Source organism: Thalassophryne amazonica, chromosome 16 (genome assembly GCF_902500255.1).
Source record: "Thalassophryne amazonica chromosome 16, fThaAma1.1, whole genome shotgun sequence".
Lineage (NCBI taxonomy): Eukaryota > Metazoa > Chordata > Actinopteri > Batrachoidiformes > Batrachoididae > Thalassophryne > Thalassophryne amazonica.
In genome coordinates, this window is record NC_047118.1 from 52,278,060 (window position 1) to 52,302,248 (window position 24,189).

Here is a 24,189-nt window from a genome sequence, read left to right on the forward strand (position 1 = left end):
TGGAAAGGCACCAAACAAAAGTTCCAGCATCATCACCTTGCCCAATGCAGATCCGAGATTCATCACTGAATATGACTTTCATCCAGTCATCCACAGTCCACAATTGCTTTTCCTTAGCCCATTGTAACCTTGTTTTTTTCTGTTTAGGTGTTAATGATGCCTTTCGTTTAGCTTTTCTGTATGTAAATCCCATTTCCTTTAGGCGGTTTCTTACAGTTCGGTCACAGACATTGACTCCAGTTTCCTCCCATTCGTTCCTCATTTGTTTTGTTGTACATTTTTCGATTTTTGAGACATATTGCTTTAAGTTTTCTGTCTTGACGCTTTGATGTCTTCCTTGCCTTTAACAACCTTCCCATGTTGTTTGTATTTGGTCCAGAGTTTAGACACAGCTGACTGTGAACAACCAACATCTTTTGCAACATTGCGTGATGATTTACTCTCTTTTAAGAGTTTGATAATCCTCTCCTTTGTTTCAATTGACATCTCTCGTGTTGGAGCCATGATTCATGTCAGTCCACTTGGTGCAACAGCTCTCCAAGGTGTGTTCACTCCTTTTTAGATGCAGACTAACGAGTAGATCTGATATGATGCAGGTGTTAGTTTTGGGGATGAAAATTTACAGGGTGATTCCATAATTTTTTCCTCAGAATTGAGTGATTCCATATTTTTTTTCCTCTGCTTGGTCTAAAAAAGTAACCGTTACTGACTGCCACAATCTTTTTTTTCTTGATTTCTTATAGTGTTTCTTAAAGCCAGAAAGTTGCCATTTGAAATGACTTTAGTTTTGTGTCATGTCTGTGATCTGCTTTTTTTCTACAAAATTAAACAACTGAATGAACATCCTCCGAGGCCGGTGATTCCATAATTTTTGCCAGGGGTTGTATACCTTTTTGGAATCATAATGATCAGACAAATAATGTAGTATAGTTTTCAACGATTGTAGCATTTTTTCATTTTGACCCCTGTGTAATTCTTTACTGACCCCATAGCTCATTAGAGGTCAGCTCCAGGATGGCTCCATATGTGCCAAATTCTATGCTTTTATCAGAAAATGCACAATTGTTATGGAAATTTTAGCTAAGCTGCACCACTAATGCAGATGAGGTGAATTTGTTGACTCTAAATTGAGCGTAGCTGTGACTGTGAGTGTAATGTGTTTGTCTATGTGTCGGCCCTAAGATAGGAAATTGTTTGTACGACAACATGTAGAACCTTTTCTATGCACAATTTGATAAATGAGGGCTTAGGAGTTTGGTTCCAGAGCCCATACTGTGCATTGAGGAAAGTTTGACTGCAGTAGTGTTCAGAATAATAGTAGTGCTATGGGACTAAGAAGATTAATCCAGGTTTTGCGTATATTTCTTATTGTTACATGGGAAACAAGGTACCAGTAGATTCTCACAAATCCAACAAGACCAAGCATTCATGATATGCACACTCTTAAGGCTATGAAATTGGGCTATTAGTAAAAAAAAAGTAGAAAAGGGGGCCTTCACAATAATAGTAGTGTGGCATTCAGTCAGTGAGTTCGTCAGTTTTGTGGAACAAACAGGTGTGAATCAGGTGTCCCCTATTTAAGAATGAAGCCGGCACCTGTTGAACATGCTTTTCTCTTTGAAAGCCTGAGGAAAATGGGACGTTCAAGACATTGTTCAGAAGAACAGCGTAGTTTGATTAAAAAGTTGATTGGAGAGGGGAAAACGTATACGCAGGTGCAAAAAATTACAGGCTGTTCATCTACAATGATCTCCAAAGCTTTAAAATGGACAAAAAAACCAGAGACGCATGGAAGAAAACAGAAAACAACCATCAAAATGAATAGAAGAATAACCAGAATGGCAAAGGCTTACCCATTGATCAGCTCCAGGCTGATCAAAGACAGTCTGGAGTTACCTGTAAGTGCTGTGACAGAAGACGCCTGTGTGATGCTAATTTATTTGCAAGAATCCCCCGCAGAGTCCCTCTGTTAAATAAAAGACATGCAGAAGAGGTTACAATTTGCCAAAGAACACATCAGCTGGCCTAAAGAGAAATGGAGGAATATTTTGTGGACTGATGAGAGTAAAATTGTTCTTTTTGGGTCCAAGGGCCACAGTCAGTTTGTGAGACGACCCCCAAACTCTGAATTCAAGCCACAGTTCACAGTGAAGACAGTGAAGCAGTGGAGCATGGTGGTGAAGCATGGTGGTGCAAGCATCATGATGCCCTTGAAATAGGCATCATGATGCTTGCACCCCAAGCACACTAGTAAATGGGCAAAATCTTCATCCCACCTCACAGGTGTGCCATACCAAGATGCTGATTAGACACCATGATTAGTGCACAGGTGTGCCTTAGACTGTCCACAATAAAAGGCCACTCTGAAAGGTACAGTTTTGTTTTATTGGGGGGGATACCAGTCAGTATCTGGTGTGACCACCATTTGCCTCATGCAGTGCAACACATCTCCTTCGCATAGAGTTGATCAGGTTGTCAATTGTGGCCTGTGGAATGTTGGTCCACTCCTCTTCAATGGCTGTGCGAAGTTGCTGGATATTGGCAGGAACTGGTACACGCTGTCGTATACGCCGGTCCAGAGCATCCCAAACATGCTCAATGGGTGACATGTCCGGTGAGTATGCCGGCCATGCAAGAACTGGGACATTTTCAGCTTCCAAGAATTGTGTACAGATCCTTGCAACATGGGGCCGTGCATTATCCTGCTGCAACATGTGGTGATGTTCTTGGATGGCACAACAATGGGCCTCAGGATCTCGTCACGGTATCTCTGTGCATTCAAAATGCCATCAATAAAATGCACCTGTGTTCTTCATCCATAACAGACGCCTGCCCATACCATAACTCCACGCCACCATGGGCCACTCGATCCACAACATTGACATCAGAAAACCGCTCACCCACACGACGCCACACACGCTGTCTGCCATCTGCCCTGAACAGTGTGAACCGGGATTCATCCGTGAAGAGAACACTTCTCCAACGTGCCAAATGCCAGCGAATGTGAGCATTTGCCCACTCAAGTCGGTTACGACGACGAACTGGAGTCAGGTCGAGACCCCGATGAGGACGACGAGCATGCAGATGAGCTTCCCTGAGACGGTTTCTGACAGTTTGTGCAGAAATTCTTTGGTTATGCAAACCGATTGTTTCAGCAGCTGTCCGAGTGGCTGGTCTCAGACGATCTTGGAGGTGAACATGCTGGATGTGGAGGTCCTGGGCTGGTGTGGTTACACGTGGTCTGCGGTGGTGAGGCTGGTTGGATGTACTGCCAAATTCTCTGAAACGCCTTTGGAGACGGCTTATGGTAGAGAAATGAACATTCAATACACGAGCAACAGCTCTGGTTGACATTCCTGCTGTCAGCATGCCAATTGCACACTCCCTCAAATCTTGCGACATCTGTGGCATTGTGCTGTGTGATAAAACTGCACCTTTCAGAGTGGCCTTTTATTGTGGGCAGTCTAAGGCACACCTGTGCACTAATCATGGTGTCTAATCAGCATCTTGATATGGCACACCTGTGAGGTGGGATGGATTAGCTCAGCAAAGGAGAAGTGCTCACTATCACAGATTTAGACTGGTTTATGAACAATATTTGAGGGAAATGGTGATATTGTGTATGTGGAAAAAGTTTTAGATCTTTGAGTTCATCTCATACAAAATGGGAGCAAAACCAAAAGTGTTGCGTTTATATTTTTGTTGAGTATAATAGTTTTGAGTTTGTAGCATCAACAGCAGATGCTACTATTATTGTGAACACCCCCTTTTATACTTTTTTTTACTAATAGCCCAATTTCATAACCTTAAGAGTGTGCATATCATGAATGCTTGGTCTTGTTGGGTTTGTGAGAATCTACTGGTACCTTGTTTCCCATGTAACAATAAGAAATATACTCAAAACCTGGATTAATTTTTTTAGTCACATAGCACTACTATTATTCTGAACACTACTGTATGTCTAGTTGATAGTGATCAATCTCCCGCACCAGCTCGGGTTCTTTTCCCACCAGAGAGGCAACGCTCCATGTTCCAAAATTCACGTACAACCTGGTGTTGGTCTGTGTGGGCTTATACCCCTGGCCACTGCCTGTCCAGCAGCACACCAGACCCTTCCTTTCTCTCCTTGTGTTTGGTGAGTCCACATGGACGTGACACCATGTTGTTTCTTTGGGCTGAGCCTGACCAAGCCCCGTGGCTTTAGGCCCAGCCAGCAATGGATCACCTGGAAGCAGTAGAGCTCACAAGCCCCTCTACCACGTTAATGACACTCTATAGTTTGCTGAAATGTTTTCACATTGACTGTGAAGAGGCCGTAGATTGGTTTAGATTGTCACTGTTCCCTTAGATGCTTAGAATTTCTACATCCTGTCCGGTCTTTAACACGCCATCTTTTATTCATTATATCAAAGCCTGTAATGTATTTGACATAGTCATTGATACCTGTTGTTACTGAATCTCTCCCACTTTTCCTTTCACTCACTCCCCTCTTCTATCCCTCTTTCCTCTCTGATCATCCTTAGCGGTTTGAGCACTCAGCTAAACTGCGGCGGAAAATCACTACGTATGTTTCCTTCCCACTGGAGTTGGACATGACCCCCTTCATGGCCTCCAGGTTAGCCTCCCTCATGTTTTTGCTCCTAACTAGCAGTCACACAGCATTTTGATGTAATTCATCTGTGCACTGACATTCCCAGAGTCTATTGTCTATAAAGTGTTTATGCTAGTGTTTTTTTTTGTTTGTTTGTGTTGTTTTTGTTAGTTTGCACCACCCCTGCCTGTAGCATGAATCCTTGAGGCAATTAGACTTCATAAATGGGACAATCCTGCCATCCAGTGGACACTTCTCTGGATTTTTATTCACGAATGCCAAATAAATGTAATACCTGTCTTTTTGTGTCCCCAACAGTAAAGAGAGCAGAATGAATGGACAGTATCAACAGACAGTAGATGTATTAAACAACGACAATAAGTAAGTTCTTTTGAAAACTGTGTAATTACAGCACACTACATTGTCTGCAGTTGCACTAATACACACCATCATTTGACTTCAACATAAATTAATAAAAAATAAATAAATAAATAAAACCTCCTTATTGAGTGTACCAGAACAATAGATTTCACTTTCAAAGGCATCTAGGGGCAATTTACTCTCTTAATATTTTGGGTGAAGAAAATAGTCTAAAATGTGTTTATAAGGTTGGTGAGGCCATTCTAATATGTTTTTTAAAAATTGTACAAAACTGAAAGTTTAGTTACTGTATCGCTTACTGCTGCAATGAAATACTTCTTAATGGTCTTTTAGATCCTGGTGCTTCCTGTCTTGTTGTATGGTTGTGAACTTATGCATTCACTGGGTGTTTTTAGTGTCTTTGAAGGATCCTTGAGTACCACTTGAATGACTGTCAGATAAAGGGAATGTCAGCGATGACATTTTAGGCATGCGGCCAAAGATGGTTACTTTGGAGAGGTGGAGATGGGCCAGTTGTCTTGATGGGTGTTTGCCATCCATAACCCAAGGCAGTTTGGTGATGTGGATGCGATGATGCATGGCACCAGCACATGCTTCCGGTCCTGACCTGGCCTTCAGTCAGTGGTTAATGGGACTCTTACTAATCCTGAAAACAAACCAACAAATGTGTTCAAAAACCCAAAATTCTTGCAGAACAAGATCGGTCCAGAAGGACCACTAGTTCCTGCTAAATTGGTATTGCACAGCACTCGCTAACATTTGAATCCTCCTGGATAAGGAGGTCAAGGTCTGGACCCTTTGAAGTCATGCTGTGAGACAACCGTATATCCAGAATATTTCCCCTCAGCCCCAGTGGGCTAGAGGGTTGTTGTCATCGACTGTGATATTAGTCTGTCTGTCCATCCATCCCGTAAACCTGTCCTTTCTGAATGATGATTGACGAACTGCTGTAGTTCTTGATATGAATTTTGTATCATGTATCTGGGTTGGGTCAAGGAAGACACCTTTTTGAAATTCAGACCAGTTACTCAACAAAGATGGCTGCCATGGCATTCATTTCAAAATTCATTCAACTTAAGAACCGCAAGAGTAGCTGTCTGAAATTTCCATGGTAGGTCTTTGGTTGATAGAGGAAGATGCCTGTTGAATAACAGGCCCATCGCTCCGCCACCAAGATGGCTTGCTGAAGGCTGGTTTGATTTTCACATTCCATTCATTAACTCAAAAACACCATCACGGATCATCACCACTTTTGCTGTGGATGGGGTGAGGGGTACCACTCACAACAACAAGGCTAGTGTTGTTGTTGTACAACCCCAGTTCCAGTGAAGTTGGGACATTGTGTGAAATGTAAATAAAAACGGAACACAGTGATTTGTAAATACTCTTGAAACTATATTCAATTGAATACACCACAAAGACAAGATATTTAATGTTCACACTGATAAACCTTTTTGTTATGTGCAAATATTTGCTCATTTTGAAATGGATGCCTGCAACACGTTTCAAAAAAGTTGGGACAAAAGACTGGGAAAGTTGATGAATGCTCAAAGAACACCTGTTTGGAACATTCCACAGGTGAACAGGTTAAAGGAGCTATATCATGCAAAATCAACTTTTTTGAGTTTTTTAACCTTCTTATATGGCTAATTCCTCATAAAAAGTACCCCCAAAGTGGTTTTTAGTTTCATTTATGCTTGTTTGAGCAATCCTGCATGGATCCAGCGGTCTTAGTCTTAGCCCCACCCGGGGTAGAGAAAATGCGTCGATTGCCATCGTTGCGTCACAATGGTCGTGGACATACCCCTCCAGGAAGTTATGGTCGCAACACGCCCACTTTCTCAGCGCAAACTCCGTGAACACTTTACGCTCCGACGTGCAGTAGAAGCTGCCTTTTCACAAATCTTCTCGAGCTATTGTTTAGCTAACGTCATGTCTCATAGGCGAAAATGTGCCTTTGGTTGTGAAAGCTACATGACTTTATATAGCCCCCCCAAAGAAGATTCGTACGGCTCCACAATACGGTCATCCATCTTTAGTCAATTGTTGACAAACTGTCGTGGGCGGCGCTAAGCAGCGCGTGTACCGGCTCAGGCACAATGTCATGAAGTGGGTGGCACCCACACTAGGAGAGGGAGGGCTTTAGCCAAACTGAGCATCTTTCTTCCGAGTATGAAAAACGAAAGCCCCAAAACTACTAATATTGCACAACAAATGAGCACTCCATTGTGCCAAAGGCAAGATAATATGATAAATATGCACATAGTTGACTCTTGGGGGGTGAAAAAAGCATGATATAATTCCTTTAATTGGAAACAGGTGAGTGTCATGATTGGGTATAAAAGGAGCATCCCCAAAAGGCTCAGCCGTTCATAAGCAAAGATGATCACCACTTTGTGAACAACTGTGTGAAAAAATAGTCCAACAGTTTAAGAACAATGTTTCTCAATTGCATGGAATTTAGGGATTCCATCATCTACAGTCCATAATATAATCAGAAGATTCAGAGAATCAGGAGAACTTTCTACACGTAAGTAGCAAGGCCGAAGAGTGAAGTGTTTCCGAAGTACTCGACTTTCGTTTTGCAGATTTTGCACACTGCATAAGTCATGTCAAGCTCCTTCTTACGCAGCAAATAATAAAATCCAAAATGTGCCCAAACATTTGCCTTCAGCAAAGACGCTGGCTGAATTAGCTCTTCGGCCGCCATGCTAAGCTACAGCCACTGAGCTCTGCAGCTCACGAGTGTTTGAAGCACGCCGGACCCTCCCCTCGCAGGGACGCTGTAGTACGGAGGCCATTGCCTGACAAACTGTACACACAGCGAGGAAGTAAGAAAATGTTTAAAAAATGCTTTTTAAAAATCGATTCTTGGACATTTTGGATCTATTCAGAATCCTAATAAATAAGAATCGTGATTCGGACATGAATCGATTTTTTTTCAGACACCCCTAGTGTTAGTGCCCATGGCATGGGCAACTTACACATCTGTGATGGTATGGGCAACTTACACATCTGTGATGGCACCATCAATGGTGAAAGGTACATCCAGGTTTTGGAGCAACACATGCTGCCATCCAAGCAACGTCTTTTTCAGGGACGTCCCTGCTTATTTCAGCAAGACAATGCCAAGCCACATTCTGCACGTGTTACAACAGCGTGGCTTCGTAGTAAAGCGTGCGGGTACTAGACTGGCCTGCCTGCAGTCCAGACCTGTTGCCCAGACCTGTTGCCCACTGAAAATGTGGCGCATTATGAAGCTCAGAATATGACAAGGGAGACCCCGGACTGTTGAACAAATGAAGTCGTACATCAAGCAAGAATGGGAAAGAATTCCACCTACAAAGCGTCAACAATTAGTGTCCTCAGTTCCCAAACGCTTATTGAGTGTTGTTAGAAGGAAAGGTGATGTAACACAGTGGTAAACATACCACTGTCCCAACTTTCTTGAAACGTGTTGCAGGCATCCATTTCAAAATGAGCAAATATTTGCACAAAAACAATAAAGTTTATCAGTTTGAACATGAAATATCTTGTCTTTGTGGTGTATTCAATTGAATATAGGCTGAAGAGGATTTGCTAATCATTGTATTCTGTTTTTATTTACATTTTACACAACGTCCAAACTTCATTGGAATTGGGGTTGTACGATGATTTGATGTCAAATCATCACACAGCAAATGCTATTTTTATAACCCCACACCACAGTGGAAATAAAAACCTGCTGTACTTGAAAAGGAGAGGATTGTGTTTTTATCAACTTAGTGTTTTATACAAATTTAGACACTCTTTGTATGATGACAGATTACATGTAAAAAGTTATACTCTGGCCAGCCTGACTGTGAGCTCTTTTCTGTAATACTGTCCCATCTGTTATTTGTTTTTAAGCTAAATTTGGTGCATTTGTCTCAAACCTACACCTTTATGTTTTTGTGTTTCATTGATTGTGTGACTCATGAGTTTGTGTCCTGTTTGTAGGTATTCCTTATTTGCAGTGGTCAACCACCAAGGCACATTAGAGAGCGGCCACTACACCAGTTTCATCCGTCAGCACAAAGACCAGTGGTTCAAATGTGACGACGCCATCATCACAAAGGCCAGCATTAAGGACGTCCTCGATAGTGAAGGGTAAGAAACAAGACACACAGTCAGGCCCATAAGTATTTAGACACAGCATAATTTTTATAATTTTGTCTCTATACACCACCGCAGTGGAGTTGAAATGAAACAGTCAGCATGTTCTTGTAGTGTCAGTTGTTCACGTTAATTCAAGGTGTCTAACTGCATTAACCATTTAGGAATTACAGCCATTCACAGTCCCTCCTTTTTCAGATTCCTATATATAATTGGACAACCCAAATATAAGTGGTATTGCTAATAAATATCAGTTTTACCTACTTTTCTTTCAACAAGTCAGAGGATGGGATGCATGACAGTTTTCCAAGTCTGTGAAAGTGTCAGTAGCTGGGTTTGCATTTCAGAATTGTGCAAAAGTTTAGTGATACATTCAGAATGTCAAGTAAAAAAGTTGTCATGGTGTCAAACTCCCCCCCCCCCCCCCCCCCAAAAAAAAAAAGCTCCACTGGGGTGGTGTATGGAGACAAGGAGACAAAATACAAAAATACCAAAATTGACATCAGTGTCCAACTACTTTTCGACCTGACTGTGAATGTTACTTAGAAATACTATGAAAGCAGAAACTCATGTTTTGTTTTTGTCTCCGCCTACAGGTATCTCTTATTTTACCATAAACAGTTCCTTGAGTATGAGTAGTTTTTGTGACTGTGAAGAGCCGCTGCAAAAGAGAGGCTGGTGACAGGATGAGACACACCAAACCTACCTGAAACTGTTTGACTGCTCCTCCCACTGAGGAGGCGGCGCTAACAAAATAAACCAATGTGTGAAATCATGCAACCTTTCAGAAGAAAAAGATGAAAAGAAAAACAGCACTGAGCTACTTTCTTAGCATCTACTTGATAAAACTGAATGAAGAGGAGCCCCCCACTCCCCCTTCCTGCACTTGCAGGAGCAGAGTGTGACTGACTGTTGAGTTGACTGGGCACATCTGGATTTTTTTTTTTTTTTAAACAGTATTCTGAACCTGCACCCCCGGCCTCGGTTTCTCTCCCATGGTGCTCTTGTTTCAGCTGACCAAGCATTTATATCAGTCACCACTGAAGACACATTTGTTATGCATATGGAACTGAATGCAAAAAAAAGGAGAAAAAAATGAAATAAAATGACCATATTATCAACTTTGCAAGAACATTTTTAAATGTATGATTTCGATTATCACTTGTGGACTCAGTTATGAAATACTGTACGAATGTTGTATACATCTATTTTTTAAGTGCGATGAAAATGTGGGAGAGCTCGGAGACTCTACCTTTGCCTGTTTGTGGGGGAAGCGCTGCCATGGCAACTAAACAAGTCGACTTGAGTGTGCTCATGTTCAATTATTTACTGTGTCGATTGTTTTATTTTTATGTCTGGTTGAGGGCAGGGAATATCTATTTTTTTATCAATGTCTTGAATTTTGTGTTGTTTTTTAGTTTACTGTTCTTTTCAGTGTCTTTGTTTTCAGTACGCTCAATTGGAGAGTCCATTTGCAGAAACAAACCAGTGCCTTTCTTTAAAAACAAAAACATGACTACAATGAAATTTTACGCCATATTTACGGTAATCATTATGATTTTTCCTGTTTATCCTTTTAAGAATGGTACTTTTATGTTTCCTAAATGTACGCTTCGATTGTCCATCACTGTTTTTGGTACTGGAAATGACGCATTATACGTACTTTCATTCTTGTGGAATTGTTGGTATAACGATGGTGATGATTAAATCGGTTCACCTTTGTTGTTTAAAATTTGTATGTTGAATGTGAGCTTTGGGTTTCAGACACTCTAAAAAGGGATAAATATGTGAATTTGATGTGAATGTCTAATCTCCATGAGAACACAGTGGTCCTTTTATTCATTGAACAACTTGAATGCTCTGTGCAAAAAAAAAAAAAAGAAATGCTCTGCATGTGATGAGCCTCTCTGGAGCTTATGTGAAAATTTTGTGGTGTGTCTGTGTGCGTGTGTGTGTGCATGCAGTATTCAGAGGGCAAACCACTTTGCACATACAGTGGATATAGAAGGTCAATGTACCCTGTAGGATTTGGACACAATAATTGCTTTGTCCCATTGAAAAAAAAATTGGCAAAGCTACACTAAAGTTTCTAAAATCATCCCCCTTTAAATGTTACCCAAAACAGCTCTGTACAACATAATATAACTTAATATAATGGGTTATAGTATAACGTGACTGAAATTACTACTTTTATGGCCAGTTTTTAGTTTGTTTCCATCAATCACTATGAAATATGAAAGTTATGGTAAATCTGTTTCACAAACTGAATGACCGTGCAAAAAGGACACGAGTGAGGGAAGCCACCAAGAGTTATAAGGCAGCTTTTGACAGTTACATCTCCGGTTGTATAGCTTCATGGTGGATGAAGATAGAGAAGAATAAACAGACTTGAAATTGCAGCTGTTTTTTTGTCTGAAGGGAAGTGGGAGGCTTGAAGCTAGATTTAATTGCTCTGTATTCCCAACCCAGTCTCACGGCATGTTGTGATTCAGCAGCACAAAATGTACATTAATCTATTGGTTTGTGATATTGTCACGAAAAGTGCAAAATGTTTGTCATGGCAGCACAAATTTATTCTAATACATTCTGTGACAGCTGCATGAAATTAAAAGTAAAGCGGGGGGTCGAGGGTGGTTAGGGTTAGGGGAAGGAGTAGGGTTATGGTTGGGGGGTAGGGTTAGTAATAGTGAGTTTAAAAAACCCGTCATGAAAATTTGAATTATTTCGTGACGGGAGCACGAAAAAAAAGTGAGACTGGACTGGTATTCCAGAGCATCAAGAAACTGTGACTGGAGATACAATAAACAAAAGTTGCTCACAATTCTGGTCTTTCTTTTTTTTTTTTTTTTTTTTTTTTGGCTTCCCTCCTTTTTCGGCTTCCCTCGCTACTCTCCTTCACACACAGTGACTCAGTTTTTAAGAACTGATTAGTAGTTATATGAAAAGTTACCCACATCTACCCAAGCCAGGATATTGGCTCTGATATTTTTATATAATTCATATATTGTGAAGATATAGTTTTGGTATGATTTAAAATGAGTTAATTTTAGACGTTACTACTGAGAAGCCTTTTTTTCTATGTATTGGCATAACAGAAAGCGTGTAAAAGCCAGAGGGCATGTAGACTTTCTATCCACTGTATATATGAGCACCATGAGACCAGGGCCTCCCTCTACATGGTAACACCCTGGCTAGTGTTGCCTCTGCAGTGCCGCAAACCCACTGCTCCATTCAGTCAGTATGCTGTCAAGTCAGACTTCACATAATGCACATACACATCAGGGTGTTGTGGTCTGATAGATTTGAATGTCACTGGTTGTGTATGTATATAGAACATCATAAAAAATAAATTCACTCATGTATAAGATTAGGGCCCTAAACTACCACGAAGTAATGCTGCAGCCTCTGATTGTGTCGCTGCTCTGTAGACAAACGTGCATATCTTGTGGTCTGCTGCTGAGCCTCGGCTAGAGGGAAACACTTTCAGACCTGTAAAGTGGTCGTTTTTCTGATGCATCACGGAGCGGTTAAAGGCCACCCAAGGACATTCAGGGACGCAGCTGAAACGAAAAGGGAGAGGAGAGAGAGCTTTCGATACGCGTTTCAGTGATTAAAAGCTGAACAAAATATTGGAATTTGTACGTGCTTGTTTTTTTGTCGCATCCTTTCATTCACACTGTTGAACACACATGCCAGGTTTTGGGGTGTTTTATAGTCCCACAAATAGGCACGCATGAGTACAGTGTTAAAAGAACAAGAAGTCAGGAAATTTAAATGGATCCAGAATTGTACAATGACTTCATGCATTTCTGGAAGTCTGGTGCAGAAGCAAAATTCCAGTGTTGTCTTGTTGCACTTCTGTAAGTTTTCATCCTTAAATACTGTGAGGAGCATGTGTACACATGGAATTGTTGGATCTCACTGAAGTCCTAACTGACGTTTTTGTTTTTGGCGCCACCCTGTGATCGTATCAAGAAAAACTGAGAAATGCATAAAGTCAAAACTTATTTTTATGCAGACGTTATAATATATTCCAGATGAATGTAGACAAGGTTCTGATACACATTCTATTACAAATGGACTTTGGTATATGGTAAAGGACCTTGCCCAAGGGCCCTTATTGATTTTCCGGTCAGACTGGAATTTGAACCGAAGATCCTCTCTCAAACGCTTAACCACTAGACCATCACCTCCCCAAAATGATATAGTTGACATTTGATCCATATTACTGCATGAGTTGATATTTAACCTGCAAAAGCAGAGTTGTAGTCTTACACACCTCTCTGCGGCTTCTCTCCCCCTGCCATCCCCTCATTACCCCATCCCCGTAGAGACGGTGCCTGCTCCCAGACCACCAATAACCAGCAAAAATCTATTTAAGCATAAAAATTCAAAAAGAAAAAAATAATATAGCACCTTCAACTGCACCACAGACTAAAACAGTTAAATGTGGTCTATTAAACATTAGGTCTCTCTCTTCTAAGTCCCTGTTAGTAAATGATATAATAATTGATCAACATATTGATTTATTCTGCCTTACAGAAACCTGGTTACAGCAGGATGAATATGTTAGTTTAAATGAGTCAACACCCCCGAGTCACACTAACTGCCAGAACGCTAGTAGCACGGGCCGAGGCGGAGGATTAGCAGCAATCTTCCATTCCAGCTTATTAATTAATCAAAAACCCAGACAGAGCTTTAATTCATTTGAAAGCTTGACTCTTAGTCTTGTCCATCCAAATTGGAAGTCCCAAAAACCAGTTTTATTTGTTGTTATCTATCGTCCTCCTGGTCGTTACTGTGAGTTTCTCTGTGAATTTTCAGACCTTTTGTCTGACTTAGTGCTTAGCTCAGATAAGATAATTATAGTGGGCGATTTTAACATCCACACAGATGCCGAGAATGACAGCCTCAACACTGCATTTAATCTATTATTAGACTCTATTGGCTTTGCTCAAAATGTAAATGAGTCCACCCACCACTTTAATCATATCTTAGATCTTGTTCTGACTTATGGTATGGAAATTGAAGACTTAACAGTATTCCCTGAAAACTCCCTTCTGTCTGATCATTTCTTAATAACATTTACATTTACTCTGATGGACTACCCAGCAGTGGGGAATAAGTTTCATTACACTAGACGTCTTTCAGAAAGCGCTGTAACTAGGTTTAAGGATATGTTTCCTTCTTTATGTTCCCTAATGCCATATACCAACACAGTGCAGAGTAGCTACCTAAACTCTGTAAGTGAGATAGAGTATCTCGTCAATAGTTTTACATCCTCATTGAAGACAACTTTGGATGCTGTAGCTCCTCTGAAAAAGAGAGCTTTAAATCAGAAGTGCCTGACTCTGTGGTATAACTCACAAACTCGCAGCTTAAAGCAGATAACCCGTAAGTTGGAGAGGAAATGGCGTCTCACTAATTTAGAAGATCTTCACTTAGCCTGGAAAAAGAGTCTGTTGCTCTATAAAAAAGCCCTCCGTAAAGCTAGGACATCTTACTACTCATCACTAATTGAAGAAAATAAGAACACCCAGGTTTCTTTTCAGCACTGTAGCCAGGCTGACAAAGAGTCAGAGCTCTATTGAGCCGAGTATTCCTTTAACTTTAACTAGTAATGACTTCATGACTTTCTTTGCTAATACAATTTTAACTATTAGAGAAAAAATTACTCATAACCATCCCAAAGACATATCGTTATCTTTGGCTGCTTTCAGTGATGCTGGTTAGACTCTTTCTCTCAGATTGTTCTGTCTGAGTTATTTTCATTAGTTACTTCATCCAAACCATCAACATGTCTATTGGACCCCATTCCTACCAGGCTGCTCAAGGAAGCCCTACCATTATTTAATGCTTCGATCTTAAATATGATCAATCTATCTTTATTAGTTGGCTATGTACCACAGGCTTTTAAGGTGGCAGTAATTAAACCATTACTTAAAAAGCCATCACTTGACCCAGCTATCTTAGCTAATTATAGGCCAATCTCCAACCTTCCTTTTCTCTCAAAAATTCTTGAAAGGGTAGTTGTAAAACAGCTAACTGATCATCTGCAGAGGAATGGTCTATTTGAAGAGTTTCAGTCAGGTTTTAGAATTCATCATAGTACAGAAACAGCATTAGTGAAGGTTACAAATGATCTTCTTATGGCCTCAGACAGTGGACTCATCTCTGTGCTTGTTCTGTTAGACCTCAGTGCTGCTTTTGATACTGTTGACCATAAAATTTTATTACAGAGATTAGAGCATGCCATAGGTATGAAAGGCACTGCGCTGCGGTGGTTTGAATCATATTTATCTAATAGATTACAATTTGTTCATGTAAATGGGGAATCTTCTTCACAGACTAAGGTTAATTATGGAGTTCCACAAGGTTCTGTGCTAGGACCAATTTTATTCACTTTATACATGCTTCCTTTAGGCAGTATTATTAGACGGCATTGCTTACATTTTCATTGTTACGCAGATGATACCCAGCTTTATCTATCCATGAAGCCAGAGGACACACACCAATTAGCTAAACTGCAGGATTGTCTTACAGACATAAGGACATGGATGACCTCTAATTTCCTGCTTTTAAACTCAGATAAAACTGAAGTTATTGTACTTGGCCCCACAAATCTTAGAAACATGGTGTCTAACCAGATCCTTACTCTGGATGGCATTACCCTGACCTCTAGTAATACTGTGAGAAATCTTGGAGTCATTTTTGATCAGGATATGTCATTCAAAGCGCATATTAAACAAATATGTAAGACTGCTTTTTTGCATTTACGCAATATCTCTAAAATCAGAAAGGTCTTGTCTCAGAGTGATGCTGAAAAACTAATTCATGCATTTATTTCCTCTAGGCTGGACTATTGTAATTCATTATTATCAGGTTGTCCTAAAAGTTCCCTGAAAAGCCTTCAGTTAATTCAAAATGCTGCAGCTAGAGTACTGATGGGGACTAGAAGGAGAGAGCATATCTCACCCATATTGGCCTCTCTTCATTGGCTTCCTGTTAATTCTAGAATAGAATTTAAAATTCTTCTTCTTACTTATAAGGTTTTGAATAATCAGGTCCCTTCTTATCTTAGGGACCTCATAGTACCATATCACCCCAATAGAGCGCTTCCCTCTCAGACTGCAGGCTTACTTGTAGTTCCTAGGGTTTGTAAGAGTAGAATGGGAGGCAGAGCCTTCAGCTTTCAGGCTCCTCTCCTGTGGAACCAGCTCCCAATTCGGATCAGGGAGACAGACACCCTCTCTACTTTTAAGATTAGGCTTAAAACTTTCCTTTTTGCTAAAGCTTATAGTTAGGGCTGGATCAGGTGACCCTGAACCATCCCTTAGTTATGCTGCTATAGACTTAGACTGCTGGGGGGTTCCCATGATGCACTGAGTGTTTCTTTCTCTTTTTGCTCTGTATGCACCACTCTGCATTTAATCATTGGTGATTGATCTCTGCTCCCCTCCACAGCATGTCTTTTTCCTGGTTCTCTCCCTCAGCCCCAACCAGTCCCAGCAGAAGACTGCCCCTTCCTGAGCCTGGTTCTGCTGGAGGTTTCTTCCTGTTAAAAGGGAGTTTTTCCTTCCCACTGTCGCCAAGTGCTTGCTCACAGGGGGTCGTTTTGACTGTTGGGGTTTTTACGTAATTATTGTATGGCCTTGCCTTACAATATAAAGCGCCTTGGGGCAACTGTTTGTTGTGATTTGGCGCTATATAAATAAAACTGAATTTAATTGAATTGAAAACAAACTGAAATAGTGACATTTTTTGCATTCAAAAATACTGCACCAAAAAATGTACTGTTTCATACAAATATGCACAATTTAGTAGCCGCATTAAACTTGACATTTAAGTTGAAATAAACAGATGAGAATTGTAAGGGTTTTTTTTAAAGCTCTACCTGAATAAAAGTAAAAAAAAAAAAAAAAAAAAACTGCATTAATGAAACAAGACAAGTTTTTTTTTTTAAATTGCAGAAGTCTGAAGTTTAAATTATTTATGTAAGACCTCTGTAGTATCTTTATTATTTACACACTCCACAAAATAAATAAGTTTAGAAAAAAGCAACCAGATTACAAAATGCAACAATCATTGCTACACAAAACAAGATGCTTTGTGTTGAACATGAAATAAACTGCACACTATTCAAATTACATATTAACATATACTTTCTCAGCTCAGTAGATGAAGATCTTCATACAACTTTTTTTTCCTGTAGTTGTCTAATCATACATTCATAATTCACATTCAGGCATCAGTCTTATTGTTATGGTAATGGTTGTTTCCATGGGACCACCACATTTTGCTACTGTTGCTATGGAGTTACAGAACACCTTCTGGAACACGACTGCAGACAGACTGGTCACAGGGCTTTATGAGATAACTTGTGGAGTGTGATGTTAAAGAAACAACAGGACCCCATGTGAGGATCCGTGTTCGAGCCCATCCCATTTGACCTACATATCGTTAGGAAATGGACAGGTCTGAATTTGTCTGATTGTATGTAACCCCGCCATGATGCATGGACAAAAATGTGCCTACATCCAGTTGTACTTTGCTCCATCCAGGGCCGGAAGAATGCACAGGCCTGTCTGGGCTGAAGACTAGGGGCCCCTGAGTTACATAGGGCCCCACGTTTTCCAAGACAATATTGTGACAACCACACATAATAACAACAACAACAAAAGACTATGTCACTAGTGATGTAGCACAATTGCTGAAAAAACAGTTTACAGTATGTGCATGATAGGAAGTGATGCATCCAAAATACAACAATATTTATATGTTAACTGAAGTAAAAAAAAATAAATAAAAACAATGGGCAATATTTGGTGACTGGCCCAGAAGAAGTGTTTCATTAAAACTTTTTTCACGATACATGTATAAAAACAAAAGTATTTAAATGCTGTTTGCAAGTAATATTCACCTACAGTCAGGTCCATAGGTATTTAGAAGGTATGAGAATCTCCCGCCGGACGACGGTTTCCTGACCTGGGGTTCATTTTGTCACCTGTCGATATCCTTTCAAATCCAGTGAGAAAAAAAAATGAGGTAAAATGTGATGTGTTTGTGACAGTTCTCACATTAGCCACCGAGTGTCGCTGTTACGCTGAACAGCGTGGTGTGCACAAGAGGCTTGTCCGAAGTGCTAAAGAAGAAGAGCTGTTAGGCTAAGAGCTGAGCAGGTTGCGCCACAGATCATTTGTAATGCACAATGCATCCCATAATATGCGGTTCTTACATGCGGGATATGGCAGCAAGCGAAAAGATGTATGGAAAGTTTTTAAAGAAATGCATGTTGGACGAAAAGGGAGACGATGTGAACTTCAAACTTGGTGACTTTTTCTGGAAAGTTGAGTTGATGCTGCACAGGTTGGGATCTCCAACTTTTGCTGCAGTCAGACAGTAAACTATTCACAAAGACGAAGTGCTGCCTTGAAAAATCGTGTTCTCACAGCAATACACAGAAAGAGTGTCCGATAACAGATAATTATCAAACCTAATGTTTTTGTTAGAGGATTAGCTTTTCAGATAAGTTTTAAAACCATCATCGGACCAATTATCTTCCGATAAATTTAGTTCCGATAACTTTCAGTCCAATAACTTTTTTTGCTGGTAAAGTGAGCAAAGTTTAACGGTCAAAAACATTTGGAAACCCTAAAATCAAACATTTTAGTCCATCTGTTGTGTATTTGTGGCAGACTGGCTGCCTGTCCCTTGCACGACATGATTGGCCGATCGACACAGGGAGCATTGTGGGTAGTGTAGTTCAGCTTCACTTTGGACGTTACACTGTTCCCGTTTGCTCAACACAAACAAAACGGACTAATTTTAACATTATTTTATTTTATTTCTTTGTGGCTGACGGGATAATTTAATTGCCAAGAATCGGTAGGGGACAGGAGCACTCACGGTGCAGCTGTGTGTACAGAAGGAATTTTCTTCACCGTTTAGACACTGTTTTGGATTTTAAAAAAGGATGCTTTATTTCTTCAAATAATCCCACTGAAACTAACAGGTAAGAATTTATAGCTACTAAGGTGTCTTTTACTCTGCCAATCAATGCATTAATGGACGTATTTCTGTTGTTTAAGCCACAGGGTTCAAAACGTGTGAAAAAGCAGCAGCTTTTTAGTTTGTGTGTATAATACCGAGATAAATTGTGACTTCCAATATTGTGTTTTACTGTTTTTGACTGATAATGACAATGTTTGGAATTTTATTATTATTTTTTTATTAATTCTTTTCTCATGCATTCTTATGTGTTTGTGATCCTTGAATTTACCGGGTAGTAAAAAGTGAAAGTGAAAATCATTCATCAGAAGCCGAAAGTAATCTGATGTGGCCGTGTCTGAATCAATACTAAAAGTTATCAGTTATCGTTATCTGTAATAAAGATCTTTTTTTTTTTAGCAGTTTATCGTCATAAAAGATAACTTTTCAGTTATTGGATTAATGGTTATCAAAGCTAACGTTTTGGTTAGCTGTGCCCACCACCTATTTGTACTTCTATTTATATTTGCAAACTGTTTTTCTTTTTATCACGTTTGAAATTCTGTGTGCTTCTTACCCTGTGTGCTGTTATACAATGCTGCTGCAACCTCAATTTCCCTGAGGGAATCTTCCCAAGGGATCAATAAAGTTCTCACTCACCCACTCATCTTCAACTGCTTACTCCAGTTAAGGGTCGCAGGGGGGCTGGAGCCTATCCCAGCAGTGATAGGGACGTGAGGTGGGGTACACCCTGGACAGGACGCCAGTCTGTCACACAATAAAGTACTATCTAATCTCGTTGTGGTGATGCACAGAGGCAACTCTATACAAATGGCCATTGTCCAAATACTTATGGAACTGGCTTTAACTGCAGACTGTAAATAAAACAGAATTTGTACAACATGACCCCTTTAAATCCAGCTTGAGTTATAATATCTGGCAAAGCCGAAGCCTCAGCACATCTCCTGTTGTCCTCTTCTTGAAGCTCTGATCACGTGCAGGCCACGGCCAACAGGCGAACTTTAACTCTCAGGCTGTTTGTGTTATCAGCGGTTATGAGTTGTCTGTCCCAAACACAATCAAGTAATTAAATCCACCATATACACAAACACAATAGCAGCACTTTGGTTAGAGACTGGCTTCTGACAGATCAAGTGCAGTCAGGGTAAATAAAATTTATGAACACAACTAGAATGAAGCAGAAAACATCCATATAATAAAAAGGGAAGTGGCCTCTGTGGGTTTGTGTATTCGGAGCATCAACTGAAATCCAGAAGGAGCTAACTTTCATTCTGTGGCACACACAGGTATTTTTTCACGAGGATTCAAGCTGTGAAAACAGCAAGGTGATCAGCTCAATACGCACTTCCACAATAAAAGCCTGTATTTCAAAATAAAAGCTTGTGAGTTTGTTGTAGACATGACAGAATCCATCAGTCTGTCCATCCTGTAACATCCCAGACAGCAGATTCAAATATGTACATTTTCTGTATGCATGTGACCCCAAACCCAGAATTAACATGTTCACACTCCAGACAAAACAGCAGCATTGTGTCTCAGCAGTGTCTCACATAGGCACCAAAAAGGAAAAAATGAAAAAAAAGAAAAGAAATTTGATCTAATGTGAACACTGTCACAGTGTAAACATAAAACTTTACATGGAATATTGTACTGTTTAAGCAGCTTCAGAAAAACTTATTGATGACAAAAATTCATTTTGGAAAATTGAACACAACTGAAAACAGATTAAACTTTCAATAAAGACTTTCACAAAAGCCAAGAAATTTTTCTGTCAATACTTCAAAAGTGTAGCATAACTGTAAAAATGATTTTCCCCAAAAGTCAGCTGTCCCTGTCCTCCATATAGAGTACAAACAACCACGTCTAGAAGGTCCTAGTCAATGAACTTGTCATTAATTAACCGTCGACTGAATGTTGTTATTGACAATTCACACATTTGTATCACAAGCATTAGAGAAAACAAAGAACCAAAGCATTATCCTTCTTAGTGTGTAAAAAGTCTGTCAATCAACTCAAACTGAATAGAAAATAATCTTTTACAGGAGTGATTCCCAAAGTGTCATCCTCAGCCCCCTGATGGGCCATAAACATACAGCAGGTGGGCCGTGAGAAGTCATGAAAAAGAAATGAAGAAATAAAATGCTCTGATTTTTACTCAAGGCCAAAAGATCGCCATTGGGTATTATGAAGACTTGGAGTTTGTCCGTCAGACCGTCTGTCTGTGCTCAGCATAACTCCAGTCCTATTACAACCCCTGGCAAAAATTATGGAATCACCGGCCTCGGAGGATGTTCATTCAGTTGTTTAATTTTGTAGAAAAAAAGCAGATCACAGACATGACACAAAACTAAAGTCATTTCAAATGGCAACTTTCTGGCTTTAAGTAACACTATAAGAAATCAAGAAAAAAGTTTGTGGCAGTCAGTAAAGGTTACTTTTTTAGACCAAGCAGAGGAAAAAAATATGGAATCACTCAATTCTGAGGAAAAAATTATTGAATCACCCTGTAAATTTTCATCCCCAAAACTAACACCTGCATCATATCAGATCTGCTCGTTAGTCTGCATCTAAAAAGGAGTGAACACACCTTGGAGAGCTGTTGCACCAAGTGGACTGACATGAATCATGGCTCCAACACGAGAGATGTCAATTGAAACAAAGGAGAGGATTATCAAACTCTTAAAAGAGAGTAAATCATCACGCAGTGTTGCAAAAGATGTTGGTTGTTCACAGTCAGCTGTGTCTAAACTCTGGACCAAATACAAACAACATGGGAAGGTTGTTAAAGGCAAACATACTGGTAGACCAAGGAAGACATCAAAGCGTCAAGACAGAAAACTTAAAGCAATATGTCTCAAAAATCGAAAAATGTACAACAAAACAAATGAGGAACGAATGGGAGGAAACTGGAGTCAACGTCTGTGACCGAACTGTAAGAAACCACCTAACGGAAATGGGATTTACATACAGAAAAGCTAAATGAAAGGCATCATTAACACCTAAACAGAAAAAAACAAGGTTACAATGGGCTAAGGAAAAGCAATTGTGGACTGTGGATGACTGGATGAAAGTCATATTCAGTGATGAATCTCAAATCTGCATTGGGCAAGGTGATGATGCTGGAACTTTTGTTTGGTGCCTTTCCAATGAGATTTATAAAGATGACTGCCTGAAGAGAACATGTAAATTTCCACAGTCATTGATGATATGGGGCTGCATGTCAGGTAAAGGCACTGGGGAGATGGCTGTCATTACATCATCAATAAATGCACAAGTTTATGTTGATATTTTGGACAATTGAAAGGATGTTTGGGGATGATGAAATCATTTTTCAAGATGATAATGCATCTTGCCATAGAGCAAAAACTGCAAAAACATTCCTTGCAAAAAGACACATAGGGTCAATGTCATGGCATAGGGTCAATGTCAATGAGCAGATCTGATTTGATGCAGGTGTTAATTTGGGGGATGAAAATTTACAGGGTGATTCCATAATTTTTTCCTCAGAATTGAGTGATTCCATATTTTTTTCCTCTGCTTGGTCTAAAAAAGTAACCATTACTGACTGCCACAATCTTTTTTTCTTGATTTCTTATAGTGTTTCTTAAAGCCAGAAAGTTGCCATTTGAAATGACTTTAGTTTTGTGTCATGTCTGTGATCTGCTTTTTTTCTACAAAATTAAACAACTGAATGAACATCCTCTGAGGCCGGTGATTCCATAATTTTTGCCAGGGGTTGTACTGTCAGAGTCTTCAAATTCACAGGGACCTTCTTGGGTCACAGACCTGGGACAAGTTCAAAGATGGATAACTGTGATCTATTCTAAGGGGTCAAAAAGTTGTATTCCTTCTGCACACACTTTCATTGATTACAAACTCATATGGCCGAGGGTATTTTAGCATTGTGTTATACTTTTAATTCTGTAATACAGCATTGTAATGAAACATTAATTCATATTCTGATGCTTATCTGGGTCTGGGTCATGGTGGCAGCAGACGAAGCAGCTCCTCCTACACTTCCCTATCCTCGGCCAAGTCCTGTAAAGACCCCCTGACACTTGCACGACTTTGATTCACGCACTTGCATGCCCTGTGTCGTGCAGGAAAGTAAACTCGTCGTTAACGGGTGTAGACTGAAGGTGAGAGGGGCATCAACGTGTGCAACTGCACAAAGAGAATTTTGAAATAGTAAAAAAAAATCTTTCATGCATAAATGTCGTGCAACAAATGTGAAGTGGTAGTGAACATTGCACAGTCTACTCACCAACACTACACGCAGCTCATCAAGAAGAAGTAAAGAAGACGTGAACTGTGCAAGTGATTGCGTCAGCATGCCGCATCAGAGCGAAGCTCGTCTGAACGATTATAACAAGATGTTAAATCTATCATAAACATACTTTTACAGCTGCACACAAGAAGGAATGAACAAGCAACTGTTTTACCAAGTCATTACAATGTAAACCTGACAAATAATTACCTTTTTAGATGGCTCCAAATGCTTTCTCCACCTCATTGAGCCCGAGAAAAGCAGCAGCTGGAGCACTCCTCTGTGATTCTGGAAGCGATTAGAGGCGTTTTCAACAGCTAACTTGGACAGAAAATGATTAATCCGCTACAAAATAATTATTTTATATATGCACCATCCAGCGCACAGCATGTGGCAGCCAGTGGAACAAAGCACGGTGTCCAGCTGGGAACACAGCGGGAGGGATCATCAAGACGTGCATGCGCAAGTGCACATGTGCGTGCATCAAAGTCATGCAAGTGTCAAGGGGCCTTAACTCTTCCTGGGGGATCCCAAGGAATTCCCAAGCCAGCTGTCACCAGCCATGCTTTTGTTTCTCCTTCATGTTTTTTTTTTTTTTTTTGGTGATGGGGATTCATGCTCTCTTGCCTTCTTTGCAATACATATGATCCTCCATTTCCAAAAAATGAGTATTCTCAAAGTTTTTAGGCTGCACTAGCAACCAGTACACAGCGTACAGGGGAACAACCACTGATTCTTCTTCTTTTGTCTTCAGTCTTCCTGCAGCACTGCAAAATGGGAACGAAGGAATAAGTATGTCCCTTTTAGG

At 40.2% G+C, this 24,189-nt stretch overlaps 1 protein-coding gene across 2 annotated transcripts in view; it reads left to right on the plus strand.

Moving 5' to 3' along the window:
• The window catches only part of LOC117527579 (ubiquitin carboxyl-terminal hydrolase 22), a 113,399-nt gene extending 102,794 nt beyond the window's left edge, over positions 1 to 10,605 (plus strand). For both annotated transcript variants that reach the window (XM_034189986.1, XM_034189987.1), the window contains 4 exons: positions 4,524 to 4,615; positions 4,910 to 4,972; positions 8,951 to 9,100; positions 9,703 to 10,605. In XM_034189986.1, the coding sequence (XP_034045877.1) occupies positions 4,524 to 4,615; positions 4,910 to 4,972; positions 8,951 to 9,100; positions 9,703 to 9,745 (348 nt within the window). In that variant the 3' untranslated portion in view covers positions 9,746 to 10,605. The remainder of the gene's footprint in view (positions 1 to 4,523; positions 4,616 to 4,909; positions 4,973 to 8,950; positions 9,101 to 9,702) is intronic.
• Positions 10,606 to 24,189: the final 13,584 nt, after the last annotated feature.